Source organism: Delphinapterus leucas, chromosome 18 (genome assembly GCF_059928025.1).
Source record: "Delphinapterus leucas isolate spDelLeu-1000000601 "Yukka" chromosome 18, BTC_Dleu_Yukka2, whole genome shotgun sequence".
NCBI lineage: Eukaryota > Metazoa > Chordata > Mammalia > Artiodactyla > Monodontidae > Delphinapterus > Delphinapterus leucas.
Window position 1 is genome coordinate 26,952,969 of NC_143146.1, and position 24,087 is coordinate 26,977,055.

The 24,087-nt window shown below is 38.6% G+C and overlaps 1 protein-coding gene across 1 annotated transcript; it reads left to right on the plus strand.

Moving 5' to 3' along the window:
• Positions 1-16,888: 16,888 nt before the first annotated feature.
• Positions 16,889-22,997, plus strand: LOC149746835 (uncharacterized). Its single transcript, XM_089899429.1, has 2 exons — positions 16,889-18,434; positions 20,635-22,997. Exon 1 carries the CDS (start codon positions 17,998-18,000, stop codon positions 18,301-18,303), a length of 306 nt encoding a protein of 101 aa, XP_089755555.1. The 5' UTR covers positions 16,889-17,997; the 3' UTR covers positions 18,304-18,434; positions 20,635-22,997.
• The last annotated feature ends 1,090 nt before the right edge of the window (positions 22,998-24,087 follow it).

Consider the following 24,087-nt stretch of genomic DNA (forward strand, 5'->3'; position numbering starts at 1 on the left):
TACTTTTTAGATTATATATACAAGTCATATTATACATTATTTGTCTTTCTCTGTCTTATTTCAGTAAGCATAATATTCTCTAGGTCCATCCACATTGCTACAAATGACATTATTTCATTCTTTTTTATGGCTGAGTAATATTCCATTGTATATAAGTACCACATCCTCTTTATCCATGTGCCTGTTGATCAGCATTTGCATTGCTTTCATATCTTGGCTATTGTAAGTGGTGCTCCTATGAACATTGGAGTGCATTTTTCTTTAGTTTATTTTTTGGCTGCGTTGGGTCTTTGTTGCTGCGCATGGGCTTTCTCTAGTTGTGGTGAGCTGGAGTTACTCTTTGTTGCGGTGCATGGCTTTCTCATTGCAGTGGCTTCTCTTGCAGAGCACGGGCTCTAGGTGTATGGGCTTCAGTAGTTGCGGCATGCGGGCTCAGTGGTTGTGGCTCGCGGGCTTAGTTGCTCCGCAGCATGTGGGATCTTTCCGGACCAGGGCTCGAACCTGTGTCCCCTGCTTTGGCAGGCAGATTCTTAACCACTGCGCCACCAGGGAAGTCCCTGGGGTGCATGTTTTTGAATTAGTGTCTTTGTTCTTTTCCAGATATATACCTAGGAGTGAAATTGCTGAATCATATGGTAGTTCTATTTTTAGTTTTCTGAGGCACCTCCATATTGTTTTCCACAGTGGCTGCACCAATTTACATTCCCATCAACAGTGTACCGATCTTTTTTATTCAGTAAATAAACATTACACAGAGTTGAAGCCCCCTTCTTTCTCTAGAATAATCACTTTCCTGATGTTGAAATGTTCGAATGCGTGTGCAGGGCTGTTACAGCATTGTTTTTAACAGCTGTCATTTGCAAATTATTTACATATCTACAGACAAATGTAGGTTAAATAAATTAGGATATAATGGAATGCTGTTGAAATAAGCCATATACATTAATACATATGTATGTATTAATATGGATAAATCATGAAACTATAATATAGAATACAAACATCACAAAAGAGTAAGAATAGCATGGTGTCATGTATGCAAAAGAGTAAGAATAGCATGGTGTCATGTATGCAAAGTTCAAAACATAAAATAGTACTCTCTATAGGACTGTTTTATATACACAAAAAATGGAGGTGAGTGATACATTTCAACATCAAGAAAGTGAGAAGGGGGTTTATTCTAGAGAGAGAAGGCGGTTTCAACTCTGTGTAATGTTTATTTTTAGTTTTTTAATTGAGGTATAGCTGATGTACAATATTATATGTTTCAGGTGTACAACATAGTGAGTCACAATTTTTAAAGTTTATATTCCATTTATAGTTATTATAAAATATTGGCTATATTCCCTGTGCTGTACAATATATCCTTGAAGCTTATTTATACCCAGTAGTTAGTACTTCTTAATCCCCTACCCCTACCTTGCCCCTGCCCCCTTCCCTCTCCCCACTGGTAACCACTAGTTTAACACAACTGACTCTTGATGAATTGTACTACCTACCTGGAGGAGAAGAAACAGACGGGCATAGCAGAGAGAAGTCAAACTTTTTGAGATTGTTCTACATACTCCCAGCAACCACTGGTATATTTTATAGAGAGAATGGAAAGTGTGGTGAACCTGATAGATTAGTTAATTAGAGGTTGGTTAAAACAGCTTCTATATTTTCATCTGAGTATAACTATAAATAAAAGCTGTGAGTTTTTAACAACTGAGGTGATCCAAAATATACTTGCTCTGAAGTACAAGGAGGCTTGTGTGACTTTCCAGACATAAATGATTTTAAACAAATCTCCACTTTATGCTGTACGACAGAGTAGAAATGTTCGTAATCACTTAGAGAAAGAGATAATGTGTTATGTGTCACCGGAGGAAAATGTAAAACAAATATTTTACAATTTTTCTCTAGCCATTTATTGTTTTGATTTGACTCAAATAACCTTTTCTTGTTATTGTAATCGACTTCCTAATGCATCTTCTCAATGGCAGGAGCAGATACACAGAACTTTATATGCATGAATAATATAAGTTGATGTAGCAATATATTTCCTTTGTTTTCACATTACACATACAGTACAAATCCTAATAAAACTAGACTGGAATATATTACAAATTCATTTGGTTAGTATCCAGTTACCAAGTGAGTGAATAAATATATATGATTTAAATTAAGAATGTGCAGTCCATTACTTAAAATGCCACCTCTTCTACTTTACTTCTACTTTATTTTGACTTCTGCACTTATCATGTTTTATTAACATTTTGAAGTTGTAAACATGAGTAGAATGACAGCCATATCACAAAATTGAGGTTAGGGGTTTGTTGTATGCTGGAATATTAAAGTCCTGAGAGTAACTATAGAGAAAGTTATTCTCACGTGCAGGGATGGAAAATATTGCTGTGTCAGCGATGCTTCTAGCTTTCCTTTGTGGATGGTGTGTGGTGATGGTCTAGCCCTGTGCATTTCAAAGAGTGTTTAGCAGACAATGGTATTGAATCCAAATTCAGTCCTTGTGAAAAATGCCGTACCCTGGGCTCACCGTACACCTATTAAATTTACTTCTCTGGAGGCAGGGCCAAAGAATGTGCATTTAAGATACTCTCTCCTATTGATTCTTATAAACAATAATTTTGAGATTTTCTTGGTTCTGCTTCTTTAAAATCAGAGCCTTCAACAGGATGGTTTTAGTCATGACACATGATTTACTGAGGCAGTGTTTTTCAGAAAAATCTGTGAGGTTGAGAGTGAAGCAGGATAGGGAAAGAGAAAAGGGCTGAGCAATGGTATGGTCTTGGGTAAAGTCTAGCCTTCATCTCATCCACAGGAGGTGGGCTATGGAGCTGTCCTCCTTTGAGGCAAGGTTGGTAGTATTTAGCACTGTGCTTTCAAGTGGTCATAAGTCGCGGGTTGTATCGGGATGGAGGGTGGCAGAGATGGTGCAGACCTTTCCTGGTGAGGCAGTTCCTGTGAGCAGAGGGCAATCTTGCTGCCAAGGGCATAGCTGTGAACCCTTTGGCAGCCAACACTTACAACACCTGGGACCTGAGTGCCCTGGTCTGGTTAAGAGGATTTGGGTGGGGCATTAAACCAGCATTCATCACAGTCTACCCCTTGCATTGCTCAGGTCCACTTGCTTCTCACATTAAATTCACTCTGATAATACAGATCCCATGATCACAGTTCTTAGGGAAACTTAAGAGGAGGGTTGGTGGGATAAACTACAGCTCCCACTACTGCAACTGGTACCAGTGTCCTAATTGATACTCATCATCTCCCTCCTCTACCACCTGTTTCTGACACCCCTCACCCCCAGCTAGCACTCTGACGGATCTAGGTGTCTTGCCTCTAGGTTTCAAGCTGGAGGGACTGGTGTCCTTCTGAGTCTAGTGTTTGGGCTATGGAAAATTGTTGTGGTGTGTGGTAGGGTTTTTGTTTTCTTTTGTTCTGAGTTTTCATTTTTTCCCTTGGTCTCCTGGCTTTTTCCTTTCCCTTTCCTTTCTTCTCCATCGGCCCTCCTTGGGCCTTCTCCCTATGTCAGTCCCCATAGGAAGCTGCCCGCCCCCACTGTCCGCCTGCAGCATGCATCCAAGGCCAGAGCTCAGGCCTGCAGACTGGGTTGGTGCCTCCTCCGCCTCAGGGGCATGAGAGCCGGGGAAGGAAGGGTCCTTTAAAAAATAATAATGAAAGGGAAAAAATAAGTGAAGTCTTTGGCAGTTTCCACCTGCTCAGATCCTTGAAGGCTGCAAGGTTTTGCTGATCTGGGTTCATTAGGAATGTCCTCTTGCCAGCCAGGGCCAAGACCCAGGCCTGCTGAGAGCAGAGGCCCTCCCAGTCCCCAGGCTGCTACCATCCCAGGGGGCTGGTCTTACAGAAGAGGCTGCAGCTGGGGGGCAGCCACCATCAAGAAGCCCCTCTCAGGGGCCAGAACTCCTTTTCCAGTGTGGATTCCTCAAGTTGGGACTGCATAACTAAAGCAGTTGCAGTTTTTTTCTTTTTTTACAGCTTTTTTCCCAAAAATGATTTGTAGTTGTGTGTGCAGCACTTTGCCCTGATATGTGTGCTCTACAATAAAAACCAAATCTAATATATTTTGAAAAAAAAAAAAATCTGGCAGCTGTCATCTCCGAGGAGTCTAAGTCTCTGGTTACCATGCCTTTTTGAACCTGGGGTTACTGTACTTGCCACAAATGGCATGAATGTGCCAGGAAGTGCCCCAGCAGAGGTATCAGACATGTTAATTTATGTCCTTATTATTAGGTGGTAGTTCTAATTCCTCATAATGATCAGCGTTGATTTTCCTGATCATTAGATTAGGATAGCTCGTTTTGGTACCTGTTGGACTACTGGCATAAGGAGCTCAGTGTGACCTGTAGCAGCCATTGCTTTGAATTTGGTTGCAGTTAGTTTTCCTATGTCTTTTGGGTAGGCCTGTACACTATATTGCAATCAGGATACCTAGATTCAGAGACTGTAAACATATGGAAATGGGAAGCACAGGTTCTTTAGGTGAATCACTGGAAGTGTTGGTGAGCAGGGCTACTCCTACGTTTCTACTGCCTGATACCTGGATCTACATATTCTGTTTACTGGAGACACAATCCACGTGAGGGACCTTGCTTTAAGGAATTTATCAAATCATGCAGAATAGCACCTATCATTCCAAGGATGTTTACAACTTCAAAATGTTAATAAAGTGGTTCAAGCTGGTGTCTTGGCTATATCTTTAAGAGGCTGTTTCATCACTCTATCTGCACAGGAGCTTTTTGATGGTATAGAAAGTGGTAGGGCTGTGTATCCCATATATATGTATCTATATTTATATCTGGATGTAGATATAGATATATATGCCCACTGCCACACCTTCTTGGCCATAAAGTGGGGTCTCTTGATCTGGAGTGACTTCACGCAGAATTCCATGAGTTAGACATAATGTGAGCCCTTGGGTAGTGGGACTGGCTGAGAACCTGTGGACAAGAAAGGCAAACCTCTACGTGTGTGTTAATCCTGGTTAGAATGCATCTCTCTCCTTTCCAGGATGGGAGAAGTCTGATGCAAACAATTTGCTGTTAACTAACTAATTGATCTCTTGGAGAGAGTGTATTATCCCAGCAAAGGGGATCTAGATGGGGCATCAAAATCGGTTTTACCACAGAGACCTACTGGCCTTTCTTTCAGAGTACAGTTTAAGCCAGATTTGACACAAAGGATCAAATTTGACCATATTTACAGATTTATTGATTGCGTACTTGCTGTTTGATTAAACTTAAAATGTGTTCAAATTAGTTGAATTCACACAGTTATTTTCAGTTCAGTTTGCTTGAGTAAACCCAAATCAGATTTATTACTGTAGTAGGTCAAGCTACTTTAATCAACACAGATACTAGCTATTAGATATTAGCCAGTTAATGGAGATAAAATGGTCAAACCATTTTGGGTGTGTAGAATCAACCTTTGAAAAATTTAGCTGCTATTGACAATGAGAAAGCTCAGAAATGGGGATTGCAGACAGATGGCATGGCTCAATGAAGTTTCCTTTTTGATTTTGAGAATTGTACTTTATAAAATATATTCTTTAAAAAAGCTTTTGACCCCATTTTGGGGTACTATAAACTCCAATAATAAGCTTTTTGGATCTTATGCTAAACTTGACTGAAGAGACGTGATATTTAAAGAAGGCAGTCTCAGGAACATGCTTTTCCTAATCTTAGACCAAGTTAGGTTACCAGAAAGCTAATATATGGGCTATATTGCTGTAGTTCCTACTAAACTGCCTTTAATACATTTTACATTTATTTAATACATGGGCTTTGAGATTTACTACAAATAAAAGCAATCTGAAAAAGAAAACTTCTGCAATTCTAAACAAATTGTGTTTTGTTGTTATTGAGGATTTTTGTCCATTACTTTACTCAGAGTACTCTGTGTAAGTCTACTTGAGAATATTATTTAAAGATTTAAGGTTCTGAAGAACCTAGAGGCAGGACAGGAATAAAGATGCAGACGTAGACAATGGACTTGAGGACACAGGGAGGGGGAAGGGTAAGCTGAGATGAAGTGAGAGAGTGGCATTGACATATATACACTACCAAATGTAAAATAGATAGCTAGTGGGAAGCAGCCGCATAGCACAGGGAGATCAGCTCGGTGCTTTGTGACCACCTAGAGGGGTGGGATAGGGAGGGTGGGAGGGAGATGCAAGAAGGAAGAGATATGGGAACATATGTATACATACAGCTGATTCACTTTGTTATACAGCAGCAACTAACACAACAATGTAAAGCAATTACACTCCCATAAAGATGTTAAAAAAAAAAAAAGATTTAGTGCCCAGAACTACATTGTAACTTCGAAGAAATTGGTGTTCCCGCTTTGAGATAATGGACATGAAACGTCTTGTCATATTTCCTTTCTTTCATCGTTCAGTGGACACTCAGAGCCAAATTTGTATATTGATTTGTAATAATGTTATAGTTTTCACAGTTAGCATAACTTGTCTGCTATCTCAAATCTTGACTTCCTTCTTTTCCATTTTATTATATTTGTCTAAATAACCTTTGTTGTAAATCACCACAAATCCTGGTTATTATTATAATCCATTCTTTTTGGGATATAAATAAATACGGTAAATTAAATCACTACTAACTCTATTAATGACTTGTAGATTAACATATTATAGGTCTCACCATAATAGCTTAATTTTTACCCACTTGACATAAAGAATAAGTTAGTTATTTTGGTACCCAATTTTCAATCTATGTGTTTCTTAACTTCTCTTCAATTACAGAGCTAAAATCAATGATGTGAATAGAAATCATGGAAGACATTTACATTGTTTGCTTGTATAAATGACTTATTACATTCCTTCTTTTCTGTTTATTTCTTTCATTTCTGATGATTTTTAGGTAAACTTAGAAATTACATTTTCTACTCTTCCTTTTTCTTTGTTTTTCTTGTCCAAAATGGATGTATCTGGTCTGCTATACTTAGTTCAATAGTAATTATTTTTCAGTTCGAGGTGACAATTTATTTTATTATGAACTGAGTCAAATTTCCCAGGCAGTGTATTTTGTGGTGACTTAATGTACTCCATGGACTGCCAGTGTAAGATTCGATAGTTAATTTATTCCTCTTATGGAATAGCATGTCCACAGCCTTTGGGTTTTGCAGTTAAATGCTCCTTTAGGAAGGGATTCTAGAGCTGGAGTTTCATTGTAGTATCAATTATATTGAAAAGTACTATATAAGCAAAGATTGTTTGCATAACTCCCAGCAACAGGAGCAAACATTATTTTGAAATTCTCTCTTTTGGTTTGTTCAGCAGACTTCCCACAGGAATGTATAACTCACATTCCTTTTCCTATTCCCTGAGTGAGGATGTGAGACTGGATTTAGTGTAGGAATCCCTGAATGAAAGGTAGGGATCTTCCTGAAAAAGATGGTAAAATCTAGAATACTTCCAAAAAAATGGATGGAAAAGTAATTTGCCATGTTGAAAACTCTCGTAAACAAGGAGAGGTGTACACACACCAGAGAAAGGAAGTTGCAAGAGGCTATGAGTTTACCTACCCAATGAAGTGCTTCTAAGGATCCTCTAAAATTTATTTCCCTGTTTAGCCATGGAAAATATTACTGCATAGAGTTTCTGCCTCTGTTTCTCTGTATCCACAATTGGGAGAGTGAGGATGTATGGGATGAAATGAATGTAATTGATTGTAATACCAAGGCCCACCAGACTTCCAAATGTGCATATCCACTCATATGAACCAATATCACCATTTCTGTATTCCACACAGATCTGTGTCCCCTTAGCTGGTGCACCTCTCTCTGATCAGGATCCCAATCCTATACTTCCTGGGGTCTTTCCGCTTCATGGCATCATTGTAGCCCGGGCATCGCCAGCATTTCTTGGGCACCCAGAGAAAAATTACATTAATTAGAGCTAATTGCAATGACCCTTTCCAGAATGCCTACTGTTGCAAATAAAAATTAATTCGGTTTGGGAACTTCAAATTTAAACTCAGTCTCCAATAACCCCGAATTAAATATCAAGTTGAATTAATGTAGCAGCATGTGACACATATATCCACACCAAACCGTAGACTCTTAGGAAAGCCTCACAAAGGAGACAATGGAGCTCATTTTGTTTCTCAACCTGACCCTTGCTTGGTTTCCCTTCATCCTGCTGATGCTATAGGCAGCTGTGGGAGAGAAAAACACTTAGGACCTAATGCAGGAGACCTGAGTTTGAAGCCAGCTCTGAAACTCATTATTCATCTGACCTTTGGGTTATCATTCAAACTTTCAGAGTCTCACTTTCCTGACCTGTCATATGGAGACAAAAACTCTCCTAGCATTGGATAGCTGAGAGATTAAATTATAAAATAACTAATGCTATATGTGCACAAGGTTTTGTAAATTATAGTGTGTGAAGAATATTAATAATTACTATATATTAGCATTAATTTATATCTTATAAGAGACTTTGATACCATTTGGGAGACATTTTGATAAAAGAATATTCTGATAAAATTTGGGAGAGTAACCGACCAGATTTATTTCTTTCAAAGGTGTCCTGTGTGTAAATAAGTAATGATGATAATAAATAAATCCAGGAATTAAGTATTTATGTATAATACTTTACAACTTCATTTGGTGAAGCATCTTTCATGCCAACTATATCCCCAAACAGATTACATTCAATAAAGACTTACAGTGATATGCAATAAATACTAGCAGTGAGAGACAGACATTGAGATAAACAGGCGGGGGAAAAGTGCTCTTCAGCTAAATTCTGAGAAGAAATGAAGAATTTAGGGGCGAAGAGACCCAGGAGAGATGTCACAATAGGCAGAAGCTATTGGAGATAAAGTTCTCACACTCAATTTTCTTAGTGAAAGGCCTGAGGTACAAGAGTACCAAGGCCTTGAACCTCTGCCTGGGTCATCTCACTGGCAGCATGTCCTCAGTGTGGGAAAAGAAAAAGATATTAAGTCCGAGGTGGGTGAGTTTAAACTTCATGGGAATTATGAGGCAGGGAAAGCGTTGCTTTGATCTATGTGGAACAGAGGAAGACTTTGTATTGCTATTCTGTTCCCTGTATTCCACCCAAGAAGTGCATATGTGAAGTTCATCACTGGAAATGTGATTTTCAGTCTAGAGTGAGGATTTTCAAGTTAGTTCAGAATACACTAATTTCTAGATCCTTCCATAAGTTTGCCTTTGGTTCACAGTTTTGGCACAATGAAGTGATTTTTTAATGTTAACTTGCCTTTTTTGTAGGTATGTGGATAACATAAGCTCTTTAACACTGTGTTGTGGGGTGTGTGTGTGTGTGTGTGTGTGTGTGTGTGTTTTAAGGAGGGAATGGTGACATAAAGGGAAGAGAAAGAGAAGAAGAAAATGTTACTAATAAGGTCTAATTTAAGACTAATTTTAATCTACTCTCATTTTTTTTAACTCTGTTTCTTCATCTAGAAAAGGAGGATATTGATATCTACTTACTAGGGTTGTGTGAAGATAAATAAGACAACAATGGTGAACCTTCGGTGCTGCAAGTTTTAAGGCTTCTAATAAACAGTAGTCCCCATCTTCATTAGCCTGAATGTGCTATTGCCATGGAACCCTTCTCATGCTATTGCATGAGAAGGAAGTATCTCTTCTCTCTCTTTTTAAAGAGTTATTATTTAGAAATTTTAATTTTTGTAAAATACTTTCTATTAGAGACAGAACCACATCACAGGAAATTCTTAGGGTAGGCAATTAAAAATCTCATATTTTGAGTTTAAAATGCATCATATGCATTTTTTATCACCCTCACTCTCTAGGCTAGTACTAAAAATGAGTGTATTTTTGTAAATCATACTGACTGACATTGGGGGGAGGTAAGAGTGGAGAAAGGTAATATGGCTCAAAGGTTAAGGAAAGGTTGTTTGTATGAGAAATTTGATTCAGATCATCTACAGAGTGTGTAAGAGTTACTGTATTTTCTATTCACAAAGTGTTTGTATTGCTGTTGTGATTTGTTTGGTTTGGTTTAAAGGCTAACCAATGTCCTCCAATGAAAGATGACCTTGCAAACCTATTTGAAACCCTATTACATAATTTTATATTCAGAGCAGTATATGAACTTCAGTATCAACAGGATACATTTGGCTTGCTTGGTACATATTGACAGCTTTAAGGAGGGTCACAAAAGTGTCTTTTGTGATGCTAAAATGGCCTCAAAATGAGCAATTTATTTTGGTAAAGCATATAAAGAGTAAAAAAAAAAAGCTTAACTTGGAAGTACTGATAGGAAAAGAGACTGTACATAATTGAATGAAGAGATTAGCAAGTAGCTACAATCACAAATTGGTTTCACAGCTGCTCCTGATATGACCAGTGAAAAAGATAAAGAATGAAAAGAGCTAGTCAAATCAGTCAGACAGCCATGAGGGGTCCACTCTTTGAGGGCAGGGTTCCTGTCTAGTTGCTGTCTATTCCATAGTGAAAAACATGAATATATAGAAATAAATAACATATATTAAGAAGGGAGTGGCTTGACTTTTTTTATTTAGGTAGATTCAAGATTATTTGACCCCCATGGCCGAGGTTATCTCTTATAAAACTTCCTCTATTTTCCAGCTGACTGTGGAAATTTACCTGAATGATGAAGGAAATACTTTAATACTTTAGTACTTCATTGTGTTACTTTTGTAACTTTGGAGTTCAGAATTGAAGTAAAGAGCCTGGAAAATTATCTGCAACTTCAGTCCCCCAGATTCTAGAAATCCATGAGAAATGAGAAGATGTGTTAGTCCATGGAATGGAAGAGAGAGGGATTCAGGCAAGGAATCAGAAATGGGAAGGATTTGGGTGTGTGTGGGGGTGGGAGTTCAGGCCCCATAAAATTCAGTTCCAATAGCTATTGAGAGTTTGGACTAAGTTTTGGGAAAGAGGAAGGGTATCAGTGGTCATAAGATTAATGGCAATTAATGGGTAGAATTGCACCATGTGCTTGGAACCCAGGAAATCAAGCTGACTTCAGAAGTCTGTGGTCTTGGATACAAAAGGAAGCTAAAGCTACAATAGTCATGAAATCAATCAAGGTGAGAAAGAACTTGTAGGAAAGGTGGTTAAGATAGATAAGGGATTGGATTTCAGGAATTCGAAGGGCCAAAAGAATGAGAGCACCTTTCAGAAAATAGGACTTTTCTAATTATTCTTACACAGGAATTATTGGAGTCAAAGACTATTTTCATCTTGCCAGATGTAGGAACTGATTCCCCAGCACTACGGGTGCACACAAGTTTGGGACAGATCCTTCCTGCAGGACCCTGTGTTCAGCTGGGGTGTGTGTAGGAAAGTGAGAAATTCAGGAATGTCCTTGTGTTTTCCTGTGAGCAGATCATCACATTTCCCAGCTCAGAGGGGCCACTGAGAGAGGTGGACTTGGAAAGATATTTCTGCAGAAAGGGAGGACAACTCTGGGATATATTATAGGAGAATTGTATTTCTTGCAAATAAACACAAAGACCTTTCAATGTGTGTCTTCTATTTTAAAAGAAGAGAAACTCAATTGATTCTCCCCAGTCTAGACATCAAATACAAGCAGGACAGGTGTCTGCAGTGAGATGCCTGTGAGGAGTTAACCAAAGTCATTGTCAGATTTAATGATCTCAGGAGTCTAAAAGAGTGTGGCATCTCTCTTAGCTCCCTGAATAGCACTGCAGATGTTCCTTTGTGGTTAGGCTGGCCACCTCAAATGACCCAGAGGTGAAGCTGCTTCTCCGGCGATGTCTAATGTCTGTTCCATAACCTCCATCATTTCTGCGTGTTGTTTTTTTTTTTTAAAGCTCTTATGATAACACAGCACATTTGAGTATGCTTAAAGTATTCAAGTGGTGCTACTGGCTATAATTCAGTTCTTTCAGCCTTTCCATTACAAATCCTTCTTTCCAGGGTTTAATATCTCAGAGACTTCTAATTCCACTAGACCAAACTCAGTACAGAAATTGTCAGCAGGAATGCAAATTTTTCTGCTCACCCCTAAATATTTCCAATTAAACAAATGCATTTTTTTTCTTTCTCATTACAGCATAGGTATAAGGTTTCAGGTGCTTTTGAAAGGCCAAAAGAAAAAAGTAATCTAAGCATAAAATCAGAAAGAAATGTACAAGAATGCAGAATTTATCTAGTTTTGGGGTGGGTGGGGAAATATTGAATATTTCCAGTATCAGAGAATTTTTTACGTTGTGTTTTTTAAACCAAACTCAAGATTTAGCTGTGAAATAAACTAAAAGCATATTGGTTGTTGGTTTGGACTTTTGATTTTTTTTTTAAAGAGAAATGGTTGTTAATTCTGTGAAAATTTAAAATGGTTGATTGATCCCAATATATTCATCTGATGTGGGCTATAATGGAAGTGTTTCTCTTCCTTTCTTGTGTGTTTTGAAGCCAATTGAATGAAAATCACTTGTGACATTATTGGTTTATAACGAAGTTATTAATGTAAAAAATTTGTATTTTTTATTGTGGTAAAAAGTACATAAAATTTACCATCTTCAGCATTTCTAAGTATACAGTTCAGTAGCGTTAAGTATATTCACATTCTTATATAACTAATCTCCGGAACTTTTCATCTTGTAAAACTGAAATTTTATACCCATTAAGCAACTTTCCATTTCTCCTTCTCCTCAGCCTCTGGCAACCACCATTCCACTATGTTGGTTTCTGTTTCTATGAATTTGACTACTCATAGATACCTCATGTAAATAGAATCATAGAGTATTTGTCTTGTGACCAACTGTGACTGGCATATTTCAATTAGCATAATTACCTCAGGTCATGCATATTTTAGCATGTATCAGAATTTCCTTCTTTTTTAAGGCTGCATGATATAAAAGTTATGAAAATTTGACTTTTGAATGTTTATTCAGTTTTGTCTTTGTTCTTTTTTTTTTTTTTTTGCGGTACTTGGGCCTCTCACTGCTGTGGCCTCTCCTGTCGCGGAGCGCAGGCTCCAGATGCGCAGGCTCAGCGGCCATGGCTCACGGGCCCAGCCGCTCCGCGGCATGTGGGATCCACCCGGACCGGGGCACGAACCTGTGTCCCCTGCATCGGCAGGCGGACTCTCAACCACTGCGCCACCAGGGAAGCCCTATTCTTTTTTTTTTTTATTAATCAAAAGATCCTGTTCCTTAAATGGAAGACCTTGTTATGTCTTCAAATTCTTTCATACTTATTAAAATTCCTCTTTGGGGGTTTTAACTCTTTAGCTTAAAGCTACAGGTCTTTGACCTTGGCTATACTGCTTGAGAGAGTGAGCAGGTTTTACAGTCATGTTTCCCACATAGTGGAAGATGGACCTCTTAAGGTCCTGGGCTGTGGCCGTTTGCTTCTGGGTCTGAGTGGTCCTGATCATCTGCCTTGTTGTCCTTGTACTGCCACCAGAGCTGTGGTGACTGTGCTGTTGCACAGTCATTCTCCATTCTGCCCCCACAGGAATTGTCCTCTCTGCTGTCATATTCTGATATTCCAACCCCTCGGACACTTCTAAATGTGGCTGTCATGCTCTCATCTGTCTCTGAAGTTATTTCTATTGTGTTCTTCAACTTTTCTTCTCTTTCCATTTTTCTGCTTTCTTCTGCCTCCTAGAATTTCCCTGATACTTCTTGTTTTCTCAGGAAAAGATTACTTTTTCAAGACATGTGAGCCACCTTTTTTTCACTGAGCTCTGATTATTTGGTACAATTCCATTCAACTCCCCAAATATTTATTAAAAAATTCTGGGTAGCAGATTGAGAATGCAAAGACAAGCAGAAATGCCTGTATCCTTGAGGAGACCTTAAGCTTAAGCAGACACATATGCAGACAATCCAAAGCAACGTAGAAAACAGGGGGGCAGAAGAGCCCTGTGGCTTTTGTGAGGGGCACCGATGAGGAAGAACCTTGCCATACATGGGAAAATTGGATCAGATCTTAACAAGAGGGCAACATTTAAAATCACTCTTAAAGAATGACTACAAATTGGTTAGAAAAAAATATTTTTGACCTAATCTCTCTCCTTCTCAGTTATTTGCTTATATGGTAAAAATACACTTGGAAATGAATAGTCCCAGATTTTTTCCTTCCCACAAAGACACAGTGGTTAAAATCAGTAACTTTTCTCAGATGCATTTGTTATTTCTGGTTGTCCCATTGCCACTGCATTTCCTATAGGGATATCAGGTTTACTTTTGAGGTCTTCAGGGTCTGGTAGGTTAAAGAATCCCACAGGATACAAAGGGATGGATTATGACGAGCGAGTACACTATAAATTGTTATCAGTCATTTACATATAGGTGTGAATGAACCAAATGGAAGAAGGTTTTGATAGGGACAGGAAGTTGAGAGGCAAGAGGGTAGGAGGAGGTTGGGAAGGAGATGGCTGAAGAGTCACTGGTGAAAGGGGAGTGGGGAATTTGAAGGATGGGGACCTCGAATAAGCTAAAGACTGGATTTTTTCTAGAAGTAGCCCTGTGTGTGCAAGAATGCCTTCTGAGTCATATTTTATTTGAACAGCGTAGGTGTAAGGAATCTCCAAGGTGGCCTCCAATAATCAGCAGCCCTTTTCCTCACCTGGGTTCCAAGCAAACTAATAAATAAAACAGAGAATAAATATGGGATATTAAAAAAACAAAAAACAAAAAACAACTCCCTTTGCCACTGGTAGAGTTCAGAGCTTTGGGCTTGTTACTATAGCGACCTTTCTGATCTTGAACCCAGAACTGGGCAGACTTGCTGTCTGCACCCCATCTTGTCAGTACTAGATTGGGGCAGGCCACTACACAAGGATAAGTCACCAAACTCTTCTCCACATTTACCAAACACAAAGCCACTCTTCCTCCCTGGGACTGGAATGAGGAACGGGGCAGGAAGAGGCTGGAAAGATGGTAATATCCTTGCTTCACAGTAAGGAAGCCTAAGAAATGAGCAAGAGAAAAAGCTTCCCCTCTCCCCAATAAATTACTCTCAATTTATTATTTTTTTTAAACAGAAGTCTAAACATAAGTATGGATGGTGTTACCTTTCAGTCTTTTTATCTTCAACTTTTGCTTTGTCCTTTGTTTGGGGCATTGAAGCTTTCTCAGATTTTCAGTAGAGACTTTAAGTGTGACTAGCCTCCATCCCTCTTTGATCATTCTCGTCTTAGCTCTTCCAGTTTTTAATTTTTTGGTTTTGTTTTGTTTTTGCTTATAGATGGACCACATTTCTTGAAACAGAATGCAGAAGAGTGTAGAAACTAGGTGCTTTCGAGTCCTTGATGCTATTGCCATCTGCTTTGGCACCTTTCAGCTCTTTGGTATTCAGAGTAGGTAGATTCTGTCAGGTGCAGTGTTGCTGGGCTTGCATCTCAGCATAGTGAATGTGGAAGTGGTAGCCTGTTTACCTGGTCTCCCCACTGCAGTGTGGTGAATTACTATGAGCCATTTAAATTAGCCTTTATATTTGTCTTACAGAGCCACCTCCTTCATCTTTCAGTTCCCTCTCTATAGTACTGCCCCTGTGAGGTTTATGGGAGCTGCAGGGACTTAAAGATGAAGCAAATGGCTCTCCAAGGAAATCTCCCTGGGAGGTGAGAACAACTTGGTGTTTGTGAATGCTTAGAGCTTGATTTTCACCGTGAAACGAGATCAATGTAAGGTAGAAATGTAATGAAACAACACTTTGTCCCCGTGGGTAAAGTCAGATTGGTAACAGCTAGGTATTCTGAGAGTCAAGTTTCATAATCTGAATTGATTTCTAAAGGAATTTAGAAATCATCAGTTGTTACAATGCTATGAATATGTAAGAGCAGCAAGAGAGGGGATTCTAATAGAAATGAGAACCAGTGCTATCAAAGCTAATTTGCTTCCTGTTTTGTTCTTGACATGACACAGTAGCTGAAGAGAGCTTTTACTTTTGTGTCTGTCTTTCAAATAAAAGGCAGTTTCAACAACATGTTTTAGAAAAGGAATTTTGGCATAGATGGTATATATTTGCAAAGCACATGGAGTAGTGACTGGCATGTAGTGAGCACTGCATGAGGATTTTGTAAATAAAAAGTATTAGGGCTTCCCTGGTGGCGCAGTGGTTGAGAGTCCGCCTGCCTATGCAGGGGACACGGGTTCGTGCCCCGGTCCGGGAAAATCCCACATGCCGCGGAGCGGCTGGGCCCGTGAGCCATGGCCGCTGAGCCTGTGCGTCCGGAGCCTGTGCTCCGCAATGGGAGAGGCCACAACAGTGAGAGGCCTGCGTACTGCAAAAAAAAAAAAAGTATTAGGGTAAATCAAACCACATTTGCCAAAATTCACAAATGAGGATGAAAACTCTGGGCTTTGTTGATTTTATAGTTTAGGTAATCTTCCCTGTTTCATATCTTTTGGGATTAGCAGGGTCATTTCTGTTACCACTAGGTTAAAGGTTCTTCTTCAATATCAATTAAACATTATTCACAAATAACCTCTTCAGAGTTTCCCAAACTTTAAGGACATTATAGAGAAGACCAGTGAGAGCTTATATATTAATAAATATAAAGTTTATGGTAGATTAACTGAAGATCAAGTGATTTAATTATGGACAAAAAAATGACATTGCTAATTTGCATAAGTGTCAGCCATAACAGTGCTGAAGATATTTGCCAAATTCAGGAATGGAAGGAAAAATTGTGTATTGGCACCCTATAATATATGTCTCTATAGAGGTTGGTTCTACATTTTTAGGTGCTTGGACTAGATAAAATAGATGAACCAAAGGCCTTAGAACCCAGTGATTTGGCTAATTTGCCCATGCTTATTTTATATACATATATAAAATAAATAAATATAATATATAGATATACAATAAATATAATAAATAAATAAATATATATTCTACTCTGTGTGAGGCTCCATGTTAGTAATCTCATAAAAGCAGACGAGTATGAGAAGAGAGGAGATAGTTTCTAATCTATTGTGTTTCATGGAGGTTTTGAATTTAGTTGATTTGTACAATGATTAAATTTCCTCTGGAAACATTTTCACTTAGCATGTCTAGTTGGTTTATTAACTCTTCTTGAGCATCCTGAAACTTAAGGAAAGGGGAATGTTTATGTTTTCCACAAAATTCTATACTAGGAAACATTTATTTTTTATTTGAACTAAATGTTACAGTTTATTTCATCTTCATGATTACAGGCATTACAGGACAGGGTAAACAAGGAAAATAAAACAAATTCTTTTCTCCCCCCATTTAACCAGATGCAGCATTTTGGCATTTTTATGATACACAGGTTGACTTAATTCATTGACGGGTTAAAAGCTAGCAACAGCAAATCTTTGCAGTTTAGTATCTTCCTCCATAGCTACTTCAAGGATCTCAATTCCCGAACTACACTGAGTTCCGAAATGGTGTTCACCGCAGCATTCTGGAAGCTTTCGCATCTTAATTTGAGATCTGACACCTCTTGTTAAGGCAGGGAACTGTTAAAAGTTGTCTTCCTCTTGGCTAACCCCGTTCACCAGCAACCTTAACAGTTAAGTTACTATATAAAAATAGAACCATGCTCCCAAGCATTGGTTGAAACTGTTGTGCTGGGAACCCTTTCCAGAGCATTAGCTCCGTGAGAGAAAAGAGAGGTCCTAACCAGTGGTTTCCATGAACAATAACAGTGCAGTAATGTCCTTCACAGCCTAACCCAAGAGGTCAGGCAACCTTCATCATCCCGACAAGCTTATCAGTATTTACATACAAGGTATATTTAAAATTGATCCCAGACCAAGTATTGCAACCATAATCCCGAAAAATCCCATTATTTAGCACACTGAGTTTCTATGAGAAGCCAAAGCCAGAAATCGTCTCAAAGCAGTGATGGTTCATCATCTTTTGCAAGTGAGAGAAAAACATCAAGAAGGTGGAAAGGAAACTTCTCCCTCCTAAACTCATCAAATCGCTTGATCGGTATCTTCACAGCTTTAATTGACATAATCCAGAGTCCTCAATCTCCTGATTTCCATTTTCAAGATGACCGTCAAGGTCGAGAAGAGCTTTGCCATGGCCCATGAACTCCAGTCCTTCAGTGGGAACCTCCTTCTCTACCGCTTTCTGAACGCACTGCTGGTAGTGCTTGAAGAGGTTGGTCCACGCGGCCTTGGAGCCCTCCCCGTAGAGGAACTTCGCGGCAAACCAGCGACTGAAGTATTTGCCTTAGGCGCGCTTTTCGGCGCGACCTCCCACACGCGGTTCCTGGCGGCGGCGCCCTCGGATGGCGTCACTCTTAGGCGCGTCGCTTTACGAGAGGACGCACTACGCACTACGGAGGCCAAGTAGGAGTAGGAACCATTTAAAGATGCGTAGAGCAGGAGAGAAACCGAGGTGTGCTGTGAGAAAGGATGGAAGAAGGAAGAAGCGCTACAGTTGAGTTTGAGAGTGTTCTGCCGACTAAGGACGAATCTCATGTGGTAAGAGCACATTTTAGAGGCTCAAATTGATTTTGGGAACACCTGGGGTACATATAAATATTTAGAGCATTTAGAAGGACCTGTAAAGCCCTCTTTTGTGTGCTCTACCAAAACTTTTTTTTGATTTTTGGATCTAAGATAGGGTGTGTCCTTGTCCTAGGCAAGTCTGAAGTTGGTTTTCAGGCCCCTAAGGTGATAGAATTTTGGTCACCCAAATTTAGTCCTCCCCACCTGCATAACGCCTAGTATCTTCTGATAGCCCTCTGCTTCACACCTGTGTCCATCCCAAAGAAAGGAGGGAAAAAGCAGCTACAAAATTCTGTGTTTTGTCAGTGCCTTGTAGTTCCACATATGTTATCTCATTAATCCTCATTTTAGCCCTTTGAAAAAATTTTATTCTTTTTTTGTTGTTGTTGCGGTACGCGGGCCTCTCCCTCTGCGGAGCACAGGCTCCAGACGCGCAGGCTCGGCGGCCATGGCTCACGGGCCCAGCCGCTCCGGCATGTGGGATCTTCCCGGACTGGGGCATGAATCCGTGTCCCCTGCATCGGCAGGCGGACTCCCAACCACTGCACCACCAGGGAAGCCCCAAAATTTTATTCTTTCTAGTATGCCTGTGAAGAAACAGAAATTCAGCAAAACAAAATGCATCACTTATTGCCATACGGTCAGTGGTGGTGATGCTGGGAGTCAACACACGCTTGACACTAGACTCTAGACACGCACTCTTTGTACCACTCATTATGTTGTTCATCATTAGCTTAGATTTTGCCTGGTGCTCTGTCATGCTGCTGCTGCTTCTCCTTTTTTACAATTTTATTGAAGCATAGCTGACCTACAATATTATGTTAGTTTCAGGTGTATAGCAAAGTGATTTGGCGATATATATATACGTGTGTGTGTGTATATATATACTTTTGCAGATTCTTTTCCATTATAAGTTATCACAAGATATTGAATATAGTTCCCTGTGCTCTACAGTAAATACATTTTATATATCTATGAATATTTTATACATGGTAGTGTGCATCTGTCAGTCCCATACTCCTGATTTATCCCTCCCCCTACCGCCATAACCATAAGTTTCTTTCTATGTCTGTGAATTTGTTTCTGTCTTACAAATAAGTTCATTTGTATTATTGTTATTTTTTTGGATTCCACATATAAGTGTTATATAATATTTGTCTTTCTCTGTCTGAATTCATTTAGTATGATAATCTCTAGGTCCATCTATGTTGTTGCAAATGGCAATACTTCATTCTTTTTTATGGCCGAGTAATATTCCATTGTGTGTGTGTGTATGTGTATATATATATACACTCCACATCTTCTTTATCCATTCATCTGTTGATGGATACCTCGGTTGTCTCCATGTCTTGGCTATTGTATATAGTGGCGCTATTAACACTGGGGTGTATGTTTTTTTTCGAAATAAAGCCTTCATCTTTTCCAGACATATGCCCAGGAGTGGAACTCTTGGATGATATGATAACTCTATTTTTAATTTTTTTAAGAAACCTCCATGCTGTTCTCCACCAGTTCACATTGCCACGAACAGGGTGGGAGGCTTCCTTTTTCTCCACACACTCTCCAGCATTTATTATTTCTAAACTTTTGGATGCTGGCCATTCTTACTGGTTGTCATGCTTCTGATAGAGTTATGAGTCCTGACTCCTCTTCCTCAGTGCATCTCTTTCTGTTGGTTCTTCTGATAAACAAAATCATGCTATGATATTAGTGGCCATCAATGTCTTTTAACAAAGGCTTATATCTTAACCCTGAAGAGAACCAGTGGCAGAAATATGAAGCTTGTCATCACTCTTTACATTGCCCGTATAGTGCTTGCAGGTAGGAAAATTCAGGTTATATTTTCTTTGAAGAATCTAAGGATATAGCACACTGCAGAGTTATATGTGTATAGCAGACTTGCAAATTGTACTGTTAGGATGAATGAATGAGTTGATAGGCAGCATTCAGCCTCAGCAGAAGGGCAGTTTAAGTGGATTTCCACTTGTGATATCCTTCTTTTTACTCTTTATGAATAGCGATGCTATCTGTACAAATGTATGTTCTAAGTCAAATAGAATATGGTAGTTTGTAAGAAGTCCAATGTGATGAGTGTGTTCAGAGTTTTTTAAACTTTGAGCAGTTTATAAAGTCATATGTTCTAATTGTGAATAAATTCTTTTTTGTCCATTAGAGTTCATTTTGAGATTTGAATGAAGATCATAGTGTAAGGTGGTTGCTGAACTCAAGCTGTGTTAAACTGCCTGACTGCCCTGCTTTATTGTTTGTGACTAGAGGTAAGGCTGAGTGATAGTGAAATAAAATATTGGTGAAAATGGCACTGAAAATGTGTTAAAGCAACATATTTTGAAATGTGTGTAGAGCTCTTTGAAGTGAAATGATGGTTTTAAGTGAATTCATAAAGATGTTAGTACATCTTTTTAGTGATAAAATTGCTGTGACAATGGAAATTCCTAACCTCATCCAAGAACGTAGATTAACTATAGGGTTTATTAATTTTCCAATTTAAGAATAATTTAATAATAACAATATAGAAAATATATGCTACAAGAACTCAATATTTTTGGTAAATCTCTTTAATATTGGCATGACCTAATAAAGATGCATGAGGCTATTATAAGATTTACACAGTGCTAAATATTTTTAGATTGATTTCAACATGAGAGATTGGAGAACATTCCTTCAGAAGTCTCAGGAGAACCATTTTAGCATATTTCTGATAAAGACCCCCTATGCACTCAATAAACAACCTCACATGTAATATCATTTGAACATTTAATCTAGTAACCTTTTAAGCTTCATGAAATGTTAGAACTAGATTTCAAACTTTACTTCGAAAGGAAGTAAAGTGTGTGTGTTTTAATATAATGCTGATCTTAGAGTCTTTCCTTAGAATAACCAGCTCTGTTTTCAGTAAAGACAAAAATGTGATAGAAATAAATGGATACACATCTATATATTTAAAATTATTTATACATGAGGTCACTGATCTGTCCATTTTAGAAGAAAATACTATTTTAATGATAGCTTGTATATATTATTTTATATTTATGGAACATGGATGGAGGAATGATACAGGATGGACAGCTAGATGGAGCCGGCTTTCCATAAGTCACAAGCTTTTTCATTGCTAGAAAAGCAAACTGATGGTTTAGTGCAGATTCTGTTCTGAAGAGAAAAGTAGAGAGCATTAAGTGTTCTCTCTGGTGGACCAGTAGTGACAGTAAATGGTGAGTCCCATTAAAAACAAAAACAGAGTAAATTGTTGCTTAATTGAATATAACAATGCAAATATTGCCAAGGGGCTTGCTCTCCTACAAGAAGTATTTTGTTAATAAGCATCCAGGATCACAACAGAACCCTAAATATACACCAAACGCTAAATCTTCATTGTGTAATTGCCTTACTACTAGGTAACTAGATTAAGCTAGTGAGATAGTTTGGCTAGAATATCTAGAGATATATACAGCATGCTCAGTTTCCTTTATTAAACAAATTTATTTCTGGTTTCTTTCTATTCCATTATAGCAGCTACAAATTTCTTTTTATACATACTAATGGAGAGATTTTTTTTCTAAGTTAGACCCCAAACTACTTCATTTAGATTTAAAGAGCAAATGCTTAGCACTGCTTTGCTTTGCTAAAGACCAAACACCTGGTAAAACTCCCTACCTTCTCTCCCTCCACTTGAAAAATTTCAATTACATTGGGTTTCAGGTTCTAAGGATTTTTCACGATTTTCTGCTAAGACCACACTACACTCAACCTCATCTTGTGCTTTCTAGAAGAAGGTCTAAAAGCCGTCTTAGAATTTTCTAGGGAAATCCTCCCTTTGAGAGAGGGAAAAATGTATTATCCTGGATACTTATTCACATAGTTTTCACACATTTTTTAGGGATGGGGTAGGAAAAAATCCAGAATCAAGGCCACAGAAGTTCACTGGATTTACATGTCCAGTTTATCATAGTGACTTTTTTGAGCCGCCTTGTATTGGGTTTTGTGTACTCTCTCTCGGTTCTGGTCAATGGACGGTCTGCGAATGATTGGGGGTTCACCTAGATCCTCTCAGGAGTCTGCATTGTCAATATTATTGATATAATAGTACGAAGACAATATTTGCCTTTTTCACTGTGTTGACATTTGCACTGATGATGTAAAAGCAATGATGGCTAAGAGTACTAGTGCCTCAGCAGAGTTAAAGGCAGGGCATCAGTTGTGACAGAGTCATTGGGTTCTTCACCGTCACTAACTCACAGAATGTCTTTGATGAAGCAGTACAAATTACTGACATTATTAAATCTTAACCCTAAGTATATCTCTTTAACATTCTGTTGATAAATGGGAAGTACCCATAAGCCTACCGCTGCTGCAAACTAACGTACTATGCGTATCTCAAGAAAATGAACTGGTATGATGCTGTGCCTTGAGAGCTCAACTAGCTCCTTTTTCCATGAAACACAATTTTTACTTGAATGACTGACTGACAGCTAAACCATGGTTATTCAGACTTGAGTTTTTGGTAGACATTTCTTAAAAATAAGCAAAATGAACCTGTCCCTTTAAGGAAAATGACAGTTTTTGTTTCCAATGATCAAATTAAAGCTTGAAAGCAAAACTTAAAATTTTGGAAAACTTGGATATGCCACCATGAACTTAGCTCTTTAGTACATAAAGACTTTCTGATAAGATTGGTGGGACACCAACAAGTGTAATTTTTTGCTGTAAAATGGAATGTGTGAGGTACAATGCACGAGTTTACAAAATCATACAGGAGTGAAAGATTCATTGAAAGGTGACACAGAACAATGTATTTCAGTGTAACACAGTAGCAATCATAGTTGTAAAGTTCATTCATATGGTTTCTGTTTCCATGTGACAACTAGCTTTTAAGAAAATAATACTTGTTGAGTTTTGGTGTAGCATTGAAGAATATCCTCAACGACCTGAAAAGGCTTTTTAAACTTTTCCTTTTTTCTGACTATATATCTGTGTGAGGTCAGATGTTTCTCATATACTTCAACTAAAAAACCTACTGAAACAAATTAACTTCAAAAGTAAGGTATCCAGCTGTCATCCATTAAATTAGACATGAAGATTTAAGTAAAAATGTAGAACAATGTCATTATAATTATTTTTTTTGTTTTTGAAGATACAGTGTTTATTTTTCAGTAGGTAATAGATTTATACTGTTATTTTAAAATAGGTTAATACACAAATACATTTTTCTCAGTTTTAATTTCTTTAAAGGTAAATATAATCCACATAAAGACTCTTTGGGCCCTCATAGTTTTTAAGAGTGGAGAGGAATCCTGAGATGAGAACGTCTGAGTACTGCTGTTCTGTCTTCTAACTAGACAGATCTTAATCTCCAGCCTAGATCACTCATGGATGACACAGTGATATGCTGCCCAGATCTCCCCTTCAAGGAAAGACTTACTACCCCAGTTGCTTTGGGAGTGCTGCTGCCAACAGCCTTCAGTCGTCTTCAGCTGAGATCACCTCAGCTGCAGAGAGTCACCTCACCCAAGGTCATGTCCCTTCCCAGGGTGGCCTGCGTCTAATGACTGGTGGATGCATGTGTATAGGGGCATGGCCATCTTTGTGCAACTCGGAACAACTCTGACAG